The following is a 22,924-nucleotide window of genomic DNA, read 5'->3' on the forward strand; positions in this document are numbered from 1 at the left end:
ACAACATCCTCTTTGCCTGTTAGCAATCCATATACACCACTGTCTGAAGGATGCATCTAGGAGGTACTGTGCCACAAGTACAACAGAAAGGTCTGAAAGCTATTAGCTTCAGAGCTAGTCCAACTTGACAACTTCAAATACTGAGTAAATTCAAACCTCTGAAAAATATCTGGTTTTGATTATTGACAACAAATTGATAGCGGGGTAATTAATCAATGTTACTTCATTAAGGAGCTTTGAGATCTTTGATAGACGTTCTACTTTAAAATGAATACAGAATTTGCTCCACGTAAAAGAGACTCACTTCCTTGTGGCTGAACATGTATCTGACGCATGGACTCAACATAGGTCATATGAGGCTCCATATATGTCACCGGGAAACACCAGCATTCCTGCAGCTGCAGCAGGTGGTTACATACCATTACGTACTTTAAGATCTGAAAAATTCACAGGAGGGGAGTCAGCATCTTACTTCTGCCCCAGGTAGCAGCACCCAAACACTTTACAAAGTGGTGCTTCTGGGAACGGAGTCCATAGGTTCTCAGTTCAGTGCTGCTCAGACACGGGTCTACACTTCACCACTGGCCTCGTTAAAGACAGTCTTGAGAGGCCAAGGACTGAATGGGCCATGAGAACTAATCTATGCTTATGCCTAGCCATCCTTCCCAATCAGGGTTGAGGCTAACTGGCAAGGTAGGGTGGGAGTTTGTCCTGCTGCTGCCGCCCATACAGTACCTGTTCTTTGGACAAGTGGGGTTCTAGTACCAGACACCTTTCACAGGTCAGAGAGAAGAAACAGGTCAGTGGGAAATGGCCTTATTGCCAAATGATGGAGCAGATTCATCCGGAGCAATTCCGATACGCAACACGAGAGATTGCCCATATCAGTAACCATACAAATACTTTTATTTCAATTACAATTTATAAACACTCAAAATAGGACGTACACATGAGTTACTGGACAGTCCCCTTTCCCTCCAAAAAAAAGTCTCCCAAAGAATTCCAGCTTTCGATTGCTTTGCCTTGGATTCCATTCAAATTACTCAGAAGTTACCCAGTCTCTAAAAACTGCTGTTATCCAGTCACTGAGTTTAGCATCTTGTTTAGCAAATTAAGAGCTCATCACTCATTTTGATGAGGACAGCAGTCACTGAGAAGTGACAAAAGCCACAATAAAGTAGTCACAGTACGTTCCAGCTTACATAACTTCTCCCATTATGGTAGTGTAGTGTCCCGTTATCTTTCACCACAAGACATGCTACTTCTGAAAGGCCTGGCACACACCTGCATTAAAAGGACCCCTTACAAACAATCCAAACTGCTGGCTTCCAAAGGTGGGACTGTCACCATATGACAAGTCCAATATGGCGATGCTGCCACCAACCAGAGCCACCGGTCATTTAAAAGGGAAGAGAAAATTTTGCATTTGAGGGAAGATTTCTGGCAAGGCCACATTATAGAACAGGTTTAAGACCAGTCAAGTGCACCCTGGTCACACATTGGGCTATCTACTTAGATCCACTCACCTCTCTGAAGATTGCCTTTCAGCAGAGTATGTGAATATGCACAAAGGGGTCAAGTTACTTCCCAGCATCCTGGCCACATTCTTGGGGACCATCCTGCCACCCTTGGAGTCAATGGAAGCTTTGCCACTGACTGCACCAGGAGCAAGTCTGGGCCTCTAGCTAAATCCTTTGCTCATAATTTCTAAAACTGGCCCAAATTGTCTTTGGAATCCTGGGTTTAACAGAGTCTTCATTACAAGCCAGTTTATTCATGGTCAGCGATTTCCATACCAGTTTTGATTACCATTCTCCCCCTCCACTGACCTGCAGACATCTCCCTACTTATATTGTTAAGGTATGAGAGAACAATTTCACTGGAGTGGGAAACTCATGCAGATGTCCTCAAGCAAGGAGAGCTCATTGGAAATAAAAGCAGCTGCAGTTTTTACGGGTAACTTGTGAAGCTAGTGGACATTCCTATAATTAGAGCTGGTGTTAAGAACTAGTCTGAAAGTGCATGCAACTCTCATGAATGCTAATAGAGCTTTTCCACCCATGTAGAGGAAATGGAGATCTCAACTGTCCAGAGACTGTGACTGAAGCTTTCATTTGGTTGGGTCAAAACACCATTTGCTTCTCCATTGTCCCACCAAGTGATGAGTGCAGAACAAGTATCCTGACTTGCTGTTTTGCCTGCTCCTGCTTAGGGAAATGCTTAAATTTTGTACGAAAGCTGCTAGCAGAGATGGATACCTTTAAACTTCACTTAATGTCTCTAGCCAAATAAAGACCAAATGTATAAGCTTGGTGCACTCTGGGATTCTCCAACTAGGGTAGAAAATCCTTCTTATTTCATGATGGTGGGCGACTCAAAGTCAAGACGATGATGTCTATCCGAGTCACATGGCAGTCCAGTAACTAGTTCACACCAAGGTAACATAGCCACACTGGGTTTCCAAGTCCCAGTTGTCTCCCTGTGGCAGTGCTGAATTAGTGTGCAGGGTCAAGAGTGTTCACTCCCCTCTTCCTCCCACCGCCGCATGCCAGAGGGCAGACACTGATCACATGGGGATTTACACAAATTCTGTGAAGTCATCCACTGAGGAGATCAGCCGCTTTCTCTGCCCAGTTTCATAGGCTGATGCTGGGTCCTGTGGTACTTGGGGAGGGGGTTTAGTAAGAGCAGAAGGGTGCATTTGCATCAGGGGGAAGCCAGGTGTCTGGTACTGGGTTTCCTCTCGGATCTGAAAGACCATCACGGAGGAACAGGTCAGCAGGATATCCCCACAATTCCCCCTCGGCATGTTAGTAGGTACAGCTCTCCCAATTGCCACTTGGATCTGAACACTGCATATCACGCACAACCCTGCAGGACCTGGTGTCCTCAACTCCCACTGTAGCCAATGGAAATGGAGGGCTTTTTAGCTGTCTGTAGCCCTATTTCCCCACACATCATTCTCACTAGAGTTTGGTTAGTCTGAGGACTTGTCTACACTTATGTGGGGCGATCGATGCATTGGCGGTTGATTTAGTGGATCGAGTGAAGACCCGCTAAATTGACTGCAGATCAGACTCCCCTTGACTCCTGTACTCCATCAGATCGAGAAGAGTAAGGGGAGTTGACGGGAGAGCATCTCCCGTCGACATTGCGTAGTGTGGACCCTGCAGTAAGTAGATCTAAGCTATGTCGACTTGAGTTATGTTATTCACGTAACTCAAATTGCGTAGCACTTTTCCCTGTAGCATAGACAAGGCCTGAAGCATTCAAGGCAGACATCCCTTTAACTTATTCACAGGCCTTTGACAGTTCATTCTTGTTTTCTCCAGATATTTATGATTGTGCTTGCTTGTGCTAAGCATTCCAGATGTGCAATGTGTCAGGGAAGGAAAAACAGACTTGAATTACCCGGTGCCTGAGCCTCTTGATATGACGTAGCCTCGCTATCCATTTTGATGGGTAAGTATCTGTAGGATTCGATCTGCTATGGTGAACCTGGGAAGCCATCTGATTCAAGGGAAAAGAAGTTTTAAACACAGCTCCCATGACAACAAGAGTAATACATTGTTTACACAACATAATTAGTCACTGAAGTTAACTCAGTCTGTGAAGTTCAGATGCTAAATCTGACTCGACTGGTTATTCAACTAAAAGAGCTCTCAGAGTTTAATTTCTTGGCCTAGTTGCATTAATTTCCCTGGGGTGGCAGAGCGTGATCCTAGCAGAGGCAACAGTCCTTAAAGAGAGCCCAGACAGTACTCACGTTGGCATGCAGGGCCATCTGGCGGGCTACAAATGGCAGGTTCTTATCCGAGACAATTTTAGCAACACTCGTGTCCACCAGCCCTTCCATGTCTATGTTAAAATGGAAAAGATTCAAAGATGGTCACTTTAAGAGGTGAAAAACCAGAACTAGCCAGTAATTATATGTACTGTGACGTGATACATTCAACTTCATGAGGATTTCCAGTATTAGAGTCAAGACAGTGAGAAATGGGAATACATTTTACTCTCCAATCAATTGCCTTGAAAGAAAGGTCTCCATAAAGCATTATAGCTTCTACTGTAACATTGCTCACGGCACAGGGGTGCAATACTCTGGGCCTTCCAAGCTGTGACTGCTCCACACAGAAGGCCTTTCCCAGGAACCCTAGTCACAATCCATTATTCCCCCAAAACACAGAGGCGGGGCAGAATATTCATAGCTGTTTCTCAGACTTGAAGGGGTTTCATTAGAGAAGTGCATTGTGGGAGGGGCGTGGGGTGTATGGTTGGCCTCTTGTTTATACGTGCTCGGGATCCATGTGGGATCTAGTAAGGCTGCAAAAGACCCACACGCAGCCCTAAACAAGGGAGTAAGCCCTGAAACAGCTGTGACCCCCTCCAACTGATGTTCAAAAGAGCATTGCTCAGCTCCAGCTCTCAAGGGTCACTCACTGCACTGCTGGGAAAGAAGTTGAAGGGGGACGAGCCACCAGGATTTCTTCCTCCAACCTGCCAAAAAATGGTGTCACTATACCAGTGTGCAGAGCATAAGCCAAAATGGAGGCATTCCATTCACTGGCTGGGACGCCATGCATCCCCGTAACTAGAAGATAGCAGTCTTATGGTCCAGTGGGGAAGAATTACTGATTGGATGCATCACCAAATACTAGGTGGTGACACAATTTTGGAGAATTTCCCCTAATGGGCTCCTCTAAAGGGAGCCAAAAAGCTTTTACTGAGAGTACAAATCACAGTTCAGGAAGGGTCTACCTAAGCTAGGTAAACTGGCAATATGGGATATGCTGTTACAGAAGAGGACTGGCTCAGAATACTTAGTCCTGCCTCAGGGCGGGGGACTGGATTAGATGACCTATATTGAGGTCTCTTCCAGTCCTACAGTTCTACGATTCTAAAGTTTTACCACCTGGAGACTTGTACAAACATTCCAATGAAGTTAAGGAAGTTGTCGTGCGAACCAGTAGAAACATTCTTCGAGAACTAACCCTACCTTTCCGACACTGTAACGTCACCAGGTTACAGTCATAGTCAAGCGGTGTGATTATAACATGCACAAAGTTGAACTGGCCCTAGGGAGGAAACAAAATATTGTAACACAGAAGCATAACTAACACTTACAGGCATATTTTACTGGAAACCATTTGACATCTACAGATGCAATCCACTGATGCAGTCTGAATACAGCAAGGTAAAAAGTCCCAATTCATAACCAAACAGTCTTTAGACCAGTGGCGCCAGTTACGAGGCTGGGGGAGGGGAAGCATTCCCCCCACCCCAGGCATTTGCACTCGCTAAAAGTTCCACAGGCCACGGAGCACTGCAGCCCAGGGTCCGACCACTTTTAAGCTGGGGTCCTGTACTAAATCAATACGGCTATTGGTGGAGTGGTCTGGAGCGTCACTTGGCTGTGTGGTTGCAATGCCACTAAACTATGACCTGGGTGCCCCTCCATGCAGACAGAGGGGCAGCAGAGCCAAATTTCAGGAAGTGGCGCTGTGACCTGGTGCATGGGTCGTCTGTTCCTGTACGGCAGAACAGACGGGAGTCTGCCAAGGACTTGACTCCTGGCGGCACAGAGAGGGGAAACTCCCTGCTGAAGGAGAACCAGGGTTCCTGAGGGGCGGGGAGGAGAGACCGACCAGGACTGGAACTTGCCCCCCACCAAAGAAATATCTGAACTGGAGCCACAGCTTTAGATAACACACAAAGATTAACAATTTTACAAAGAACCCATTGCTGACATGCAAGTGGAAAGTCCTGTTCATCTTTGGATGCTTTCCAGTGAGCTGCATCAGCCCAACAGATGTGTAATGAGTAGGGCCCCTCCAAATTCACGGCCATGAAAAACATGTCACGGACCATGAAATCTGGTCTCCCCCCATGAAATCGGTCTTCTGTGTGCTTTTACCCTAGACTATACAGATTTCATGGCGGAAACCAGTGTTTCTCAAATAGGGGGTCCTGACCCAAAAGGGAGTTGCGGGGGGGTTCACAAGGTTATTTTGGTGGGGGGTCACAGTATTGCCACCCTTCCTTCTGCGCTGCCGTCAGAGCTGGGCGGCAGGAGAGCGGCAGCTAGTGGCCAGGTGCCCAGCTCTGAAGGCACAGAAGTAAGGGTGGCAACACCAGACCAAGCCACCCTGACTTCTACACTGCTGCCTTCAGAGCTGGGCAGCTGCAGAGTGATGGCGGCTGACCGAGGGCCCAGCTCTGCAGGCAGCAGGGCAGAAGTCAGGGTGGCGATCCCATCCCCGGCCATCCTGACTTCTGTGCTGCTGCTGGCGGCGGCTCTGCCTTCAGAGCTGGGCTCCCGGCCAGCAGCCGCCACTCTCCAATTACAACACTGTGAAATTTCAGATTTAAATAGCTGAAATTTGTGTGAAATTGACCAAAATGGACTGAGAATTTGGTAGGGTTCTATTTATAAGCAGACCCAAGTGTAAATTCTTGTACCTTTATCGTTCCCAATTTAAAGTCTTCACCAGAATCATTATAAACTATGGAAACAAAGTCATTCCCGAGGTGCCTCTTCTTGTCGCAGCGATATTTATCCAAATCCTTCGTGGGCATCAAAGTCGCAATGTGAAAAATGGCTGGGGGAAGGAGGGGGGAAAAAAAAATCAAGCAAACAAAAATAAACTGGGATAGAAAATGGAAGATGCAACTAATAACTTTACTGCAGGCGATGCTGGAACAGACAGATTGATAGGGTATCTATGATCCTATAGCGGCAATGTTCTGTGTATGGCATTTGTCTGAAAGTCAAACTGACAGCTGAACTTTCATGTTGTGCTACTTTGACAAATCTGTCCTGATTTGTAAGAGCTGAACACGATCGGCCAGCTCCTCCGGCCCCATTCTAGCTGCTTTGCACTGCACGGGGGACAGGTCAGAGTGCAAAGCGCTGCAGACAATTTTGAGGCCGTGGAGAAGACCCTATGGGACTTCTGAAGCTGGTGCAACTTGGGAGCAGTCCTCAGTCTGCTCCCAGTTATATCGGGGCCAAAATGGCCAATCTGACCCATACGAGTTCGCCTTCTCAGATGTATTCCCTGTTACCCTACATTTATTAGCGCACACGTCCCAACATCCAAGAGAGATTTAAGGAAAAAGTCCTTTACAGCAATTTCTGTAGGGCCACAGCAGCATAGATGAGGAGAATCTGCTATGTACAGAAAGAATTAAGTACCTTAGACTTTTAAATGTATTTCTTTTCACTGCTGATTGCGTGTGATGCTGTGGTAACACCCAGTCATGAGATTAAGGTTGACAACAGCATTCAGCTTTAAATATTGTTCTTTAAAGAAACATCTGGCATGGTTTCGATGGTAGCAGATGGCTGCTATAATACATCATCTGGTTTCTGGTACTCCAGTGGCCCATAAAACAAGACTGATTTGACACAAGGACAGACATAAAACCATGTCTCATATGGTCTGTATGTTCAGAGTAAAAAGCGAGATTTTGTGTGTGTCAACCTCTCCCAAGCCATCAGTGCAGAAGATTAAACATATTAAACAACATGGAACCCAGACAGACTCAGGAAGCTAGTAGGAAATCCCTCTCTTTACCACACCCCAAAAACAGAAGCAATTTGGCACCACAGGGTAAAGTTTAAAGGTGTACAGACCCGCTGACTTGTGCATTAAGGCATCATTCCTGTCCCCCAAGAAGTGTAACCCTTTAATTGGGATGCCCTACCTTGCATAATGTCATCGTGCCAGCAGTAGGTAAACTGACCGTCCTCCCCACACACGTCCAGACCACCAAGGTAAATTTTATCAGGCTGACAATCTTTGAGTTCAATGAGCTTCCCTAAGCCAGTCAGAAACTCCGTGTATCTGTAGGAGCCATGTTCATTCGACAGAATAGCGATCTCATTGTTGCTCTAGAGAAAAAAATTGAGTGTCTCATATGGGAGGTTCAAGTACTTACTGTTAAAATGTATTCACCTCCTTACACGTGCTGTGAACTGATTCCACGACTGGCAAGCAGAGCACAAGGGCAGACTCTGTACAGGCAGAACAGGTGGGTGACAAAAGTGTTCACTGAGTCTGGGCTGGGCTAGCAGAATATTTGCCTAAAGCCATCAAAGCTTCTAGAGCTGGCCACATGGAAGAAATGCCAATGTCACGAAGAGTCACTCGGAAATGGGGTTAGCAGAAGATACAGTGGACTAAGTGAAATATAAGCCCAGCTACTGTAAAGTTGCACAGTCGGTGCTTGTACAGCACTACGAACAAGTACAAAGGAGAAAGCTCAGGCCTTAAGGCGTTTTGCTATCTCTTGGGCACTCTCCGAATAAACTGGGAACCCACACCACAAAAAGAAGCTACTTTAAAATGGGTAGAAATTACTGCAGTTCAAGGGAAGCTGCTTGGCCTCTAGTGAAAGTTATACTTTACTACGTGTAAGAACTCACCTGTCCTTCTCCTACATAGAGCACGGCAATCTTGTGGGTATCATAGGAAGGAATTTGATCTAGGAGCTGCACCGAACTTTCAAATGTCTACAATTAAAACATGTTCACTGGTCATTTCTTTGAATGGCACTGATAAACAGCCACACCATAGACCTTGAGAGCATATGTAGTGAGAGATTCCTGATCTCCACATAATTCCTTGATAAACTTCATTAAGGTATTTACCACAGAAAGGCACATATAATATTAGCGTCTGACTGATACAAATAAAGTGTTTAATAGGGTATATTATTCCGTTTTCTGTTTTTTATGTTTCATATTAATTTAATCTCCTGACAACTGAATGTATCTGAAGCACCAGCCATGAAAACTGATAGACTCTTCTTATACTGTGTTTAACTCTAAGCATAGAGAACTCACTGCAGGGTCAGCTGTAGAAAACACTTTTCTGGATAATACTGTCACACAGAACAGTACTTCAGCGGGGAGATGGACAAATAATGGGTGAGCTAGTTTGCTACTTGGACCAAGGAAATGACAACCCAAACTCATATTTTACTAGTACGTTCTCTACGCTTTGTGCCATCTCCACAGAGTTGTACTTCCCCACAGAACACTGGTTTTATTCTGATCTATTTCTGAGACGGATAACTCCCCTTGGCCAGTCCCAGTCTGTCATATTGGTCACCACCAATTGTTTAGCCACCTTCTCCAACACACATTGCCCAATTTCACCCGGTGCTGTTACCACCAAAGCAACAACACACCTACTTGTTTGGAAGCTAGTACAAGGGAGCAAAAACCCTGCCCTTGGAGACCAAGTGTACTGCTTGGCAAGCAAATCGGTTGCTGTTGGCTCTAGGAGTGGGAACTGAGCCATCTCATCACAGCAGTACATAAGCATTGTGAGAAATAGGGAGGGAAGGGAAATCACAATCCACAATTACAAACAAGGGTCATCAGTTCATCAGGGATACCCAAGATTTTACATCTCCAGCAGCCGGGCCATTAAGGGACCACCCATAACTGCCACTATCCAGCCTCTTAATTCGTTAATTAGTATATATTTAGATTTTTAAAAGCGAGTGTGATTAAAGCAATCATTCCAAGTGTTCATACTTAAAACATTGCCTACCTCATTTGGCAACAAAAGGGGCTTGTTGGATTCATCTCCAAAGAACGGGGAGTGGTATAACTGTAAAAACACAAAGCTAAAAAGAGAAATTAAATCCCGTTACCCTACAAGAAAGCCCCCGTCTATCTGCGCTTTACGAGAGGTCTGAGATCAGCTGCTCACAGTGCAGAATCCCTCCTTTGACGGCACGGCAGGTATTTCCTCCGCCTACAGTTTCTGTATATGCACACGCTGTACCATAAAATCAAATAGCTCAATAATGGCAGCAGCATGACTTCCCTACACCAGCAAGGGCACTGGATCTTTATGAAACACAAAGGAGTGGAAATCAAATCCTATCTCACGGCCATTGTTTTATTTTGGATCTAGAAGATTAATGAATTCTCTTAGGCTCTGGACTCCTCTAAATATTTCACAAATTAATATACTACCAGCAAGGTTAAGATCTTCAAATTAGAGCTCTGGGATACTACTAGGCTCAAACAACCAATCTAATTTACTTTTCCCCCCACTGTTCATGCGGTGTACCATTTTGCATTTCACTCATCTCGGACGGAGAGACTGCTCTGGTTCACTGGTTTATAGTTAAATTGCTTTCTAGCTCTTCTGCATTCAAATTGCATGTGTGTTTTGGTTTCAAATGGGGAGGATTGTTAATCCAAATTAATTGTTTTTAGAAACCAAAAAAAAAAAAAAAAAGGTTTAGAAATTGTTGAGATGTTTGCCACATTTCTTTTTGCCCAAAATTCAGGTTACAGGTGCTAAAACATGGATTAAATTATAGAAAGTTACACCTCCTGACTGTTCAGTTTTAGGTTTTGTAAGATCCAGAAAACCTCATGTGTTGCATTTAAACAAATTTAGCTAAACCTCTAAAAAATCTTAGTTCTAAGACACGAGTTAAAATGAAGTTTATATCTGGAAACACCATAAGTGCTTTTTAGGCACCCCCCGCAGCTAGCTACCCACCTTGGGTTTATTCCAGGTACCTTCTCGGCATTGGAGGCTGCTGTCCGGCTCTTGAAGGCATCTCTCTCTATCCTTTTGCCCCTCCTCGAAGGGGCTGAATCTGAGATGGTGTACCCTCTAGGACGGTGGCCGCTGGGTGAGCGGGGAGAGGAAGAAGGGACGCTGCAATCCAGTCTGGCTGTACCCGTTAGTCCAGCGTCATCCCCTTTGCTCAGCCAGCTACTGGCCCCTTCTCCTTCAAGGTTCCCAGACTGAGATTTCGATTTCAGTTCTGTGCTCAGCCTTCCAGTTGCTTCTTTAGTGTTTGTGTCTTTGAGGACTTCCTGCAGCGTCTGAAGCTCAGGGGAAGAGCTGGATTTGCTGAGTGGCTGGGAAGGCTGGAAGGAGAGCTCTTCCAGAGTCCTGCCATCCTCCGAAGGGATGACCCTGCCGATAGGAATTCCGCCGGCCACCAGTTCGTCGGATTTCAGAGATTTCTCTTCTTGACTAGATGTTGAAGAGGACTTAAAGAAAAAGTCAAAGAAAAGCTGTTTTTCTGAGTAGCACCTTGACAAAACCCACAAGAGAACACGAATGGGAAAGACACCAGTGGACAGGGAGACATTGCCACCACTAAATACACTATACTAAAGTATTACTGCTTCAATATAGGCAGATATGGCTTAATTACCAGAAGGACAGAAGCCTAAGCCCTGAGCCCATATGCATGCAGTTACCATTTCTCCTGTGTGCGCAAATGGCCAGCAAGGCCTTAGATTGACCATCTGAGCCCACAAGCATAACTGCACGTGCAATCTACCCAAGTTCAAAGCCTTTTGCTATAGTTAAAACAATAAAAAGTGCAAATGGAGAACACATACAAATCTGCAGTGTATATTAAAGCTCCTTCTCTGGCTTGAGACAGAAAAGTTATTTGACTGGTATTCAGCCGGCTGCATGACAGCCTTACCCTGCTGTAAGCCTTGTGTGGTTTGCTGAACTTCTCCTCAGCCAGGGCTTGCTCAGAGCACACAGCCTTAAAGTCTTCAAACTCTTGAGATGCCAGGGAATCGGTTTCTTTTAAATCCACTTCCAATTGGCTCCCCTCTTCCAGAACTACCGCTGATTCTACCAAGACACAAACAGAGTAACTGAGGCATGTAGAGAGGAGTGGAACGATGGGGCCCCATCCTTTCCTCTGAAGTACCAGCCTTTTCCCTACTAGGATTTTAGTGGAAGGCCATATTCAATGTGTGGTATAACATATATCTTTGATCACAGAGTGTGGACTTTAATGGCACACCAGACTTGCTAGAGGTCTCCCCTTCACACAGAATAATTAGTCGACTTACCCTCATACCAAAGGGTTGTACAACTGCTTTGTCACACTTAGCGCAGTGCTGCCAAACTGTTACTAATGGACACGTAATGGAAAGATAGTGGAGAAAATGGATCCTTGCGCATATTAATACTCAGGTATCAGGACAGACAGTAACTAGAGAGATGTAAGGAAGTGCAAGACTAGCATTAAAGTTTGTTATTAAACAGGCAACGAAAACATAAGTTCTATGCAACTGTGGAAAAGAATAAGCCTTGTATATAACAAATGCTCTCGTGCCTTAAACGGAGGAGGAGACAAGAAAATTCATTAGAAGTCATTTACTTGCATTTTGACAGTTTTCTCAGTATGCTTCAGTAGAAGTTAACCAGTATAGCCTATGCTTTATTAAAGGACAGGAGGACATCATTAATGCATGTATTGCAGCAATATTGGAAAGTCTGCATGTGGTTTCCAATCAGACAAATAGCTAATTAAACAGACCAGACTGAAAGAAAGCTCCGTGTAAGCGCTGTGTATGGCGAAGAGGTTAGTGGAAGGGGTAACCAAGTGTCTACTGTAAGACACAGTAACCCTGAACACAGGAATGCGTTTGACTGAAGACTTCTGTTTGCCTTGTTTTTTTTGTCCTGAGGAAAAGGCTGAAGTACAGGAGGCTTCCCATTACGTACACACAGAATTGGAAGACCAATCTGGAAGGCTAAGATTTGTTTTCCAAAGTAAAATAAAAAAAAAATTTTTTTAGCACACGCGCACACACACACAAAAAATCAGCAAAAAATAAAAAGTCACTAAAGCAGCTTTTCCTAGATTGATTTCAGCTCGCAGGACCAAAGTTATTTCAAGAAGCAATTAAGAATTAGCATTGCACACACATACTTTCTAAAAACGTGCTGATCTGGTTAGCTGTCCAAGCCAGAACACACCTGCACATACTCTGGGGTTTTGACTTCCCTAGTTCTAACATTACTGCCAATTTTGCTGGTGTTTTTAAATAATTTGAATGTTCAGTAATTGCACTGTAGGGGGAAGTAGGATAATATGAGCAAAGCAGAGGACCATAGGAGAGTAATGTACTGCAACATCTGTGTGTCACTTTAATAGCATTGTGCCAATACAGTAATCCACAGTTATGAATAACCAGCTATTCCACATAGGATTTTCCACTGAAGGAAGGTGGCATTTAATTCACCTAATTAAGCACTGCAGACCAAATGCAATGCAACTGCTGTGTTTAGAGGTATCCATTTTGATTACCATCTACAGATCTGATATATTTAGGAAATAGATTATAGCCCCAAAGCAAGAGGAAGATTTTACACAGCTACTGAATTTACAGAAAGCTACAATTTGTTATATATTTCTCCTTGAAATAGATTTTGGTTTTTGTTTTTAAAAAAACCTTGTAACCAGCAATTATACTGTCGTTTCAAACTTAGACTTTCTAACCAGCTTCTCTTTTCAGATTCTTTTCCCACGGCCAGTTTTGGTTGACTACTCAGGGCAATGAGAAGCACTGGGATTTCACTTGTGTAGAGTTATATATGCAGCATTGCAGGAGCTATTCCTAGAAGGGGGAAGCTTCTGAATTAATAAACAGAATTACAAGATCTAACTTCAAAGTTAGGAAACTCAGATCTTTTATGATGTCACTCTATAGTCTAAATCTCATGAGCTATGACCCCACTCCACCCAAAAAAGGGTTGCATTAAAGTTACTCATGCTTGCAAATGTCGTATCTGGCTTGGACTTCTTCATGCTAGTCAAGATCCCATTCGTCGAAGGTAATGAGACCAGCAGGGACAAACAGGAAACATGGCAGGGTGATGAGGTATGAGGGAGACAGTTTCTATGAATCAGAGGTGTTCTTCTATGGCAAAATTTTTTTTCCTTAAAGAGATATATATACCTGCCCAGGATATGCTCCTGTGCAACTTTCCTTGACAACTGGACTGGTACATGGAAGAGAAAGAAGCCACTGCAAAGGGAAATCAAGTGAGCAGCTACATCAAAAGGAAGGAGAGACTATATGAAAAAATTAAAAAGCACAGAGTTTAATGTAACCAGGAGCCTATTTAAAAAATAAAATAAAAGCGAAGAACAAGCTGGGAAAGTCTCACTAGATGTAAAAAGGGAAAACTTAAGGGTCGAGGGTCTCATTGACACAAATAAAGAGGCATAAACACATTCAAACAATCAGACTCAGAAATTGTTCTCTGGGAGAAACGGAATTTCTGATTTGTTATTTTAAATCTACAAGAGGGGTCAACTTTACCAGAGTCCCAGCACAAGCAAGAAATGAGCCCAGACAGCCAGTTATTTTGCAGGTGTCATTTAAGTATTTAGGAGAATTTAAACAGCAGGATATGGATAAAGGTTCACACAGGGAGAGATTTAGCCTCTTTAAAAAGAATATATACATGGGCATTACAATCTCAACACTTCTTAAATATAGGTCTTTGTGCCAATTGATTGTGGTAAGTTTGTAGTAAGACATCAGCTGAACATGAATATGGCTGAAACAATTCACTGCACATTCAAAACTCTGTGTGAGTGGCAGTCAACAAGCGGGTCTCAAGTTGGCGGCTTTTAGCTTTTCCAAACTGATCAGGCAGCATTTGTCTATACACCAGAACTTGCAGGAGTTCATACAAATCAAAGAGCCTGCTGGAGCGGAGGAGTGTTTAAAAAAAAAATAAAAAATTCACCATTCAATTTTGCCTTCCAGTTTTAACTGCCTGGGTTTTTGCATGCACATGTTTTGAAGGAATAAAATCAGATCCCGCATAGGCAAGGTTTAATAGCGAAGCTGAACCCGGAAATAGGCACTTTTACTGGGCTCCCAGACAACCTGCACTATGGCTGACGCCACCATACAGTCTTGTCTGCTGCTAACAGTGGGTCAGTCTCAGAGTTCTAAGCAGCACGCCCATTAGATTTGCTCCGAACAGAGTTAGCTTGAAATGCCAGCAGTCAGTCGACGCTAGGAATCCCGATATTAGTAACACCCGGGGAGCTGTACCAGCACTAGCAGCAGTGTAAAGCAGGCCCAAAGCCTCCTTGGTGCAGAGAAGTGGATGTTTAAAAAGCCTACCGCCCGAAAGTCAAATGAATAAAACACTCAGGACTCAAGACAGAAGTCATCGCAGAGGCAAACACCCCGGCTATTAACGTGATGTGCGCTCTGCCACATCATCCTGAAGACACTTGCGAAAAAGAGCAGCAATGGCTCCTCAGAGGGAGGGTTTGTAGTAGGCCATTATCTTAGTAACCACTGCCCAATGGAAAAAAATCTATGCAAGAGGTAAAGAAAAACATGAATGCTGGAGAAGATCCATCCAGACACACGGACAAGCTTTGGCTCAACCTTAAAACAAGCAGTAGACCAAAAAATAGGCTCTGGTCAATTTCACTCAGGACACATTTAGCTTGAGACCACTACAAAATAGCTCCCTTTTAGGAATAAGGGGTGCCTAAGGAAAGGGATTACCTCACTTCTAATATGCCATGGGAGATCAGGAACGGCTTACTTTACTGAATACTAAGCTCACGAGGAGAGCTAAGCCCTCCCGATCATGACCTTATTTTCTACCTTGAACTACTAGATTTGCAGCAACTCACAGCTGAAGACTGCTGCAGTCTCACCACGTTTTATACAAGCGAGTGCTGGCTCTCTGGGACATGCTACATTCATCTCTCACCTGTATTGGAACGCTGCAGAAGAGATGGTTTGGATGTCCCGGTGGCCAAGCTGGAGGAAGGGACTGAGAGGGACTTGTACAAAGCCGTCTCTCTGTGCTCCTTAAATCGCTCTGCAGCCATAAGCGCGTTGGATAGCTCCTGCAGCGGCATGTTGTTTATATCTGACGAAAAGGGGCTGAGCGGGTTCTCCAGGCTCATTAACCAGCTTGTGTTACCTGGAAGGGAGGGGAACGGTCAGGAAAGTTAGATATTCTCTCCTTTTGGAGACAGAAAGTTCAAATTGCCGAACTCAGCATCATCAACAGCCCTGGGACTTGCAGATAAAAGTTAGGCTGAGTAGTTCTAGGGTTTTCTTGACAGTTAGCTGCTGATTTGGTTAATTTCACATTTTAAAGGAGAATCAGTCCCCAGTGCCGCATGCTTCTCTCCTCCCCAAAACTCTTTAGTCCTGATGTTTTAGCTCAAAGCCGGCTCCCTAAAGGTTTTCAACTGCTGGAGTATTTTAATTAATCATAGAAGGCAATTTTAAATGATTCTCTCACAAGAGAGCTTCAAGCTGAAATATGCAAGTCTTGCTTTCACGTGGCTTCTGGAATGTATTGATGTCCAGGAATTTTGGGATTACCCTGGTTTTTTAACCTTCATACCCTCAACACCATTGCTACTCCTTCACAAACAGCAGTCATGCACTAAGTTATTACCCCAGCAATGGGCCTTGTTCACACTTTGGAAATTAGATTTGTAAGAAGGAACGCAGCGGCGCTCAGAAATGGCAGTACCATAATGAATAGATAATTGAGTGCCAACACAATGCCCATACGGATCAGTGCAGCAGGATTTAGTTTACATAAGGATTTTAATCTTCTCATGGGAGCGTCTTAAAACTTTGCATCATTAAAAGGTGCAATTTCCAAAGACCTGGCTGACAAATTAAACATTAAGAACAGAGAGGTTAAGCAGCATGGAAGAATTCCATTTACATTTAATGACATGGATATTTTTTCTATATAATCCCAATTTCTTAGTAAGCCACAGCTCAGAAGCCCCTTTGTGCAGCTGGTTAAGGAGTACCTGTGGGCCTCCGGACTAATACTTCTGCCCAGCCCTGTGTCAGCAGCGGAACATATGCAGCCAGGTTTGTTTTTTCTTTCTGCAGAGGAGCATGGCCACCAGGAGTGGCCTTCTCTGTTCGAGGTGCAGAACCAGCAGGACTCCGTAACCCCTGGGGGGCTGAGCTGTCTAAAGCACCAACACGTAAGGCATGACCACCTGGCAAAACAAAAGACATGGAGGGTAAGAAAGGAGGAACCCAGGAGCTCAGTTCAGAGAGAGACAACCGGACTCAGTGCCAAGAAAACAGGTAATAAATAGACTCATAGACATTAAGGTCAGAAGGGACCATTAGGATCATCTAGTCTGACCTCCTGCACAATGCAGGTCACAGAATCTCACCCACCCACTCCTGCAATAAACCTCTCACCTATGTCTGAGCTATTGAAGTCCTCAAATCATGGTTTAAAGACTTCAAGGTGAAGAGAATCCTCCAGCAAGTGACCCGTGCCCCACGCTGCAGAGGAAGGCGAAAAACTCTCAGGGCCTCCTCCAATCTGCCCTGGAGGAAAATTCCTTCCTGACCCAATAGTTCTGTGCACTTTGATAGCATCTTTGATCCCTATATCTCACATGAATGAACTGTAAATTGTGCTGAAAACCTGGCAGAAGTATACATTGGACTCTTAAGCCAGGGGGATTGGCTACTAGAGATGGCTTTACTGCAGGTTTCACCATACAAACAACCGCTAAGACCAGCAGGCAGAAATCAACCATTCAGGAAGCCAGCATTCATTGCTTCTACTCATTCTAGTTCTTTATACTAAGTACGGGGTCCTGTGATCAGACCACTCTTTTCTTTTTACATGGCCTAAGTTTAGGTCTGAGACTGGACACACAGATCAGACTTGCCCAATAATGGTTGCAAGTCTCCAAGGACAGAAACGTGCAGAGACTGCTTACCAGACATTGACCTGACTCTGTTGCGAGATCCTCTGCACACCTGCTGGCCAGCTTGAGATTCCAGCTTTGCTGGAGCTTCTTTAGTTTGTCTCACTTCCAAAACAGGGTCTGAACTAAGGCGGGGGAGGGAGGGGAAAAAGAAGGATAACTAGTAATGTATATTCCTGTTTTTGTGTCTTTTTGTAACTTAAAGTTTTGCCTAGAGGGACACTCTATGTTTTGAATCTGATTACCCTATAAAGTATTTACAATCCTGATGTTACAGAGGTGATTCTTTTACTTTTTCTTCAATTAAAATTCTTCTTCTAAGAACCTGATTGCTTTTTCACTGTTCTTAAGATCCCAGGGTTTGGGTCTGTGTTCACCTATGCAAATTGGTGAGGATTTTTATCAACCCTTCCCCAGGAAAGGGGGTGTAGGGTTTGAGGAGGATTTTGGGGGGAAAGACGTTTCCAAGCGGGCTCTTTCCCGGTTATATATTTGTTAGACGCTTGGTGGTGGCAGCAATGAAGTCCAAGGGCAAAAGGTAAAATAGTTTGTACCTTGGGGAAGTTTTAACCTAAGCTGGTAAAAATAAGCTTAGGGGGTTTTCATGCAGGTCCCCACATCTTACCCTAGAGTTCAGAGTGGGGATGAAGTGAGCTGTAGCTCACGAAAGCTTATGCTCAGATAAATTTGTTTGTCTCTAAGGTGCCACAAGTCCTCCTTTTCTTTTTGTGAATACAGACTAACACAGCTGCTACTCTGAAACTAGTAACACAGTGGGCTATAATTCATACCAGACAAACAAATGTGATCATTCCTTTTATTTACAAAACAGTACCTTCAAATCAGTTCTAACACAATGGTTTTTAACTGGCTTCATTAGGGAAAAGAATGTTAAAATCAGAGTGACGTTTACCTTGACTCTGTACTGCTCTGGAGCTCTCCAGAGTCAAGGCCCAACAATGACCGTGTCCCTGTTCCAACACTTGTCGTGATAGTCACTAGCTTGTTACCAACCAGCCACGTCTTCGTCCTTCCCCCAGCCAAGAGGAACTCTCCCACAGGAGACCTAGAAATACAGTCTGGAGTGAATACAACTCACATATGTCGCCCAACACCAGCGATTCAGCCGGGAAGTTATTTTCTGCATTGGGGTTGAAAAAATTCCTGCTCTTTCTGCATTTATATGATGACATTTCTTGCAAGCTGCACCAAGGTAAAACTGGTAAAGCATAAAAATTCTCCATCAGGATGAAGGACACGCTGCCTCCAATATCAGTTACTTCTCTGGCTTCTAGACAGCATTGCAAATTTATTCCTGGCCTCGATGCAGCTGATCCCTGCTGCACAACTCCTTCCAGGATACCAAATTAGACTAAAACTTCAGTGTTTCCAATTTGTGCAGCACCTTTCATCCTGAAGGATCCCCAAACACAACACACACAGACACACAGTCTCTGATGGGAAGGAATATAGTCATCTGGCAAACTGCATTACATTGTGGGAGGTGAGGAGGGTGAAATTTAGCCCACGTACTGGAAGCAAGCCTCTGCTCATAGGAAAAGTGCTTTAGGTGTCTTCAAAAACCACACAGAGCAGAAAGGTTGTTAAAGGTTTCATGCAAAAAGACTGAACGGTTTTCAATGTATCTACTCTGGAAAGGCTCAATGCTGAGGCAGTCCTGACAGGATTTGATCCACGGCGCTAGGGCAGTTTTGTGTTGCCAAACTTCATGCTAAGTCAATGTGTTGGATCATATTAAAGAAGTTCTGTATTAAAATCACAAATGAGTTTGATTCCCCATAGTTTAAATTCCAATGTATTACTAATTAAGAGGTCTCTTGGTTTTTGGTACTGTTTCTCTCCCTCTGTGTGTGAAACTTGCAAGCTGCTAATTGCGTTAGTACATTCTAAGACAGAGTCTGTTCTCAAAGCAATTCACACAGAGAGAGACTCAAAGCAATACTCTGTAACAACAGAAACTGCACCCAGAGACTCTCCGCCCTTTTGTTGTATTAACAATTGTGATTAAAACAGAGATAGAGGATGTGTGTGGATAATAACTGAATGATCAGGGAGGTGCCAGCCTAAGAATCCAGTGTCCATCGGCTGAAGAAGGTGTCAAGTGGAAATAACCAGAGGACCCCCGGTGGGCAGACTGGAATCCACACAACAGCCTCAAGAATGGGAGAACCAAAGAACAAGATAACATCTGGCAGCACGGAGCTGTCAGGAATGTGCTATCTGTCAGCAACAGCATGATGAAGCAATTCCCATAGACTGGCATAAGAAGAAACTCCTATATAAATGGACTTTAGAAAGTGAGAACTTTGGGGGGTCCGATTCTGCAAACCAACTTCCAGGAGCATCAGATGAGCATCTGAAAAGGCCCTGCTCCCTTCTCATGTCCAGGCCACCTGGCCAGTGGCTTGGCATGAGCAACTCTAAGGCTGGTAACTATGATAACAACCTTGCAGAACCGCTGTGTGTGTGTGTGTATGAATGAATGTGTGAATAAATATGAGATTGAATGGAATGTTATAACTATAACTAACTCCTTACTATGATTCTTTCTGTATTCACAATAAATGTGGTATTTTGCCTTTTCCCCTTTAATAAGATCCTGCTGGTTTTTAATTTATTGGTATAACAAATGAAGGTTTTAGCCAGAGGGGATGGGTTAAGCATATGAGACTTGCTGTGCTCATAAGAACCTGAAATTTGATCCAGCAATTTCCTGCTGATGAAGCGAGACGTACCTTTAGGCCAAAGAATAGCTAACTCCATAACAAGTAACTAACTCCCACCTCTTGGGCACCGCAGTGAAATTTGAAAAGACGTATCGGGCCATCATATCCAGACAGGTCTCTGTGAGTTCCAAGTGGAGGTTTTTTAAGTTGTCATCAGCCTGAGCCATCGAATTCTCATCTGCAGAGCCCAGGCTTGAACTAGTGATGGATGTCTGTATCCTACTGAGAGACGGAGTTTAGAGTGTGTCAAGTTACACTGCAAAACAGAGACAGTATGTCATCTGATCAGCACTAAGCCACGGAGCAATCTGCAATACATGCACATGCCACAATAGGTTTGACTACGTCCACACATATCAAACCCAGGGCTCCTCAGAATCATTCTCAAATCACCAATATTATATAGTTATTGAAGATGACAGCAATGTCACCCCAGAACTGGCAGCTCCTCTTGAGAAAAAAATGGAAGTATGGCTGACATTTGTGCAATTTGAGCAGGGTCAGCTTTAGGAGGGATGTGGTGCAGAACAGCAAGGCAAACAGTAGCGTTACATATATTGATTTTTAAATTGCAGAAATAAAATTCAGAGTTATGTAAAATCTAGCTAAACCAGTGGCAAAAAAATTGCACTTTGCACAAAATTAGTACATTGATATAAAGCAATTATGTCTTCAAGTAATTGTATTTTAAGCAATGCAATTTTGAAACAATTGCAATAGCAGGCTGTGTTACAGAACTTGTTATAAGGAATACCTCTAACACAGTCATTTGCAAAAAGATTTGGCTGCATCTCAGCTGGGTTTACATTATGCAGCAACTTCTTTGGTATTATTAGATACTAATTATTTAAATGTTTTGTTACCTATAATTTAAATATAAATATAAGAGAACCATGTAATATACTGTAATAGACTAATAGGGACATTAGATTTTGAAGCGTCAGATGCATTTTTCACAATAGTTACTTCTACGTCCCTCCCCCAAAAAATTGTTATCAAAAACAGAAAATATTTGCAATGCAATTCCAGTGACAGTACGATGCTTATTTCCTGTAGCCGAATAACATTCATTTTCAGATAAAGAAACTTCTAGCCATCATATTCCTAGCCAGCAATTTAATATTCAAGGGACAAATTCAGAAACAGGAGAAAAGGATTTACAATTTTTAAAAGATGTGATATGGCCAAATCAAGAGTCAACGACCAAACTATTTTCTTTGGTCATGAAAACATTAACCGTTTTGTAAGGCCTGCCCTTCACTGTTTTGCCCCTTAGATACAATATCTTGTAATTTATCTTAGATAAATTAATGCATTGATGGTGAGTTGCTTTAGATCAACAGACTTCTGTGTGCCTTTTTCCCAGCAATAATCATATGAACCATTCTCTCCGCCTTGCAGGGAAAGTTTGCACACAATCCTAGCAGAAAACTGCGACATTCGTGCTTCAAGTTGCCTTTGGAAGGCTGTAATTTAAAAGCCCTTTAACAAAGACTCAAACCTGCACAGAATGCAACCTTTTTATCCTTAATCTTTACTCTGCAATAAAAGAAGCTTTCGTGAATAGAGCACCCCTAAATCGAAGCACAGGGCAATGTAACACCACCACAAGCGGCATTGGTAAACCACAGGACCTCCGTGAAGCTTTTCCAAAGCATATTTTGTAGACAGGACCCGATTTCTATTTTCTGAAGGTCATGCAAGCATCCCGCATGCAAGCCCACCCTGACCCCACCCACCCTTGCAGCAAAGTTTCCAAGTGCAAATTTGCTCTTGGATTCTCCCCCTTTAAAGTGCCACTACCTGCGGACCACATGTTCTGACACACTGATGCTGCGGGATCGGAAGGCATCAACTGCAGAGGGTTCTTTCAGCTCTTTCACTGGAGGAGAGTTATTCAAGCCTTGCCTTGCATTTTTGGCTATTCTTAAACTACTAGGTGAAGTACCACCAAACCCCGAAAGAGGTGTAATTGCACAGGTCACAGGAAGGGAAGAAATCATTGTAGGGATGGAGGTTGAAAGGTCACAGGTCACAGGGTCAATATTGGGGAATCCCAGAGGGTGATGTAAAACAAAAACAAAAAAAGGTCAAAAAGGAAAAATTAAAACATAAAACCAGGCAGAGCTGAAAGCATAAAAATCACTTTTGAAAACAAGATTTTAACAAACACTACAAACAAATGAGATTAGTACGAACAAAAACTGATGTAAATGATAGTTGGAATACTACGCTGCACTGAGGAAGAGAAAATAGGTTTTCACTCGGATTTGGTATCAAGGTTTCTCCAGTCTGAAGAGCTGGGCTTGTTTCAACTTCCCATTTTGTTACTCTAACCAGGGGCTCTCCTGCATTATTATCACCGTTAAATAAGACTTGTATAGAGACTTTATCCTGAGATCTCAAAGTGCTTTTCAAACACTAAGCCTCAAAATATCCATTTGAGACAGGCAAGGGTCTTTGTTTTATCTCTCTGGAAACTGAGGCAGAGAGGTTAAGAGACTTGCCCAAGGTCTGAAAGTGAGCCAATGATTAAGCTAGAAACAGAACCCAGGTGCCTTGACTAACCAGTAATAGTTTCTCCTGCCTTGCTTGTGTGTAATTACAAGCATGAGGAATAAGGT

The 22,924-nt window shown here is 43.6% G+C and overlaps 1 protein-coding gene across 8 annotated transcripts in view; it reads right to left on the minus strand.

Moving 5' to 3' along the window:
• Positions 1-888: 888 nt before the first annotated feature.
• TSC2 (TSC complex subunit 2) overlaps positions 889-22,924 on the minus strand; it is a 44,032-nt gene continuing 21,996 nt past the window's right edge. The window contains exons 26-42 of one of the 8 annotated variants that reach the window (XM_048866405.2): positions 22,104-22,232; positions 20,358-20,519; positions 18,467-18,619; positions 17,566-17,678; positions 16,624-16,821; positions 15,552-15,767; positions 13,760-13,828; positions 11,482-11,639; positions 10,533-11,035; positions 9,564-9,639; positions 8,429-8,515; positions 7,708-7,894; positions 6,460-6,599; positions 4,997-5,075; positions 3,767-3,858; positions 3,412-3,510; positions 889-2,749 (exon numbers count right to left, since the gene is read on the minus strand). In XM_048866405.2, the coding sequence (XP_048722362.2) occupies positions 2,579-2,749; positions 3,412-3,510; positions 3,767-3,858; positions 4,997-5,075; positions 6,460-6,599; positions 7,708-7,894; positions 8,429-8,515; positions 9,564-9,639; positions 10,533-11,035; positions 11,482-11,639; positions 13,760-13,828; positions 15,552-15,767; positions 16,624-16,821; positions 17,566-17,678; positions 18,467-18,619; positions 20,358-20,519; positions 22,104-22,232 (2,632 nt within the window). In that variant the 3' untranslated portion in view covers positions 889-2,578. Of the gene's footprint in view, positions 2,750-3,411; positions 3,511-3,766; positions 3,859-4,996; positions 5,076-6,459; positions 6,600-7,707; positions 7,895-8,428; positions 8,516-9,563; positions 9,640-10,532; positions 11,036-11,481; positions 11,640-13,759; positions 13,829-15,551; positions 15,768-16,623; positions 16,822-17,565; positions 17,679-18,466; positions 18,620-20,357; positions 20,523-22,103; positions 22,236-22,924 lie in introns of all 8 variants that reach the window. The other 7 variants (XM_048866403.2, XM_048866404.2, XM_048866402.2 and 4 more) reach the window with 7 other exon arrangements.

Source organism: Caretta caretta, chromosome 10 (assembly GCF_965140235.1).
Source record: "Caretta caretta isolate rCarCar2 chromosome 10, rCarCar1.hap1, whole genome shotgun sequence".
In the NCBI taxonomy this organism is placed as follows: domain Eukaryota; kingdom Metazoa; phylum Chordata; order Testudines; family Cheloniidae; genus Caretta; species Caretta caretta.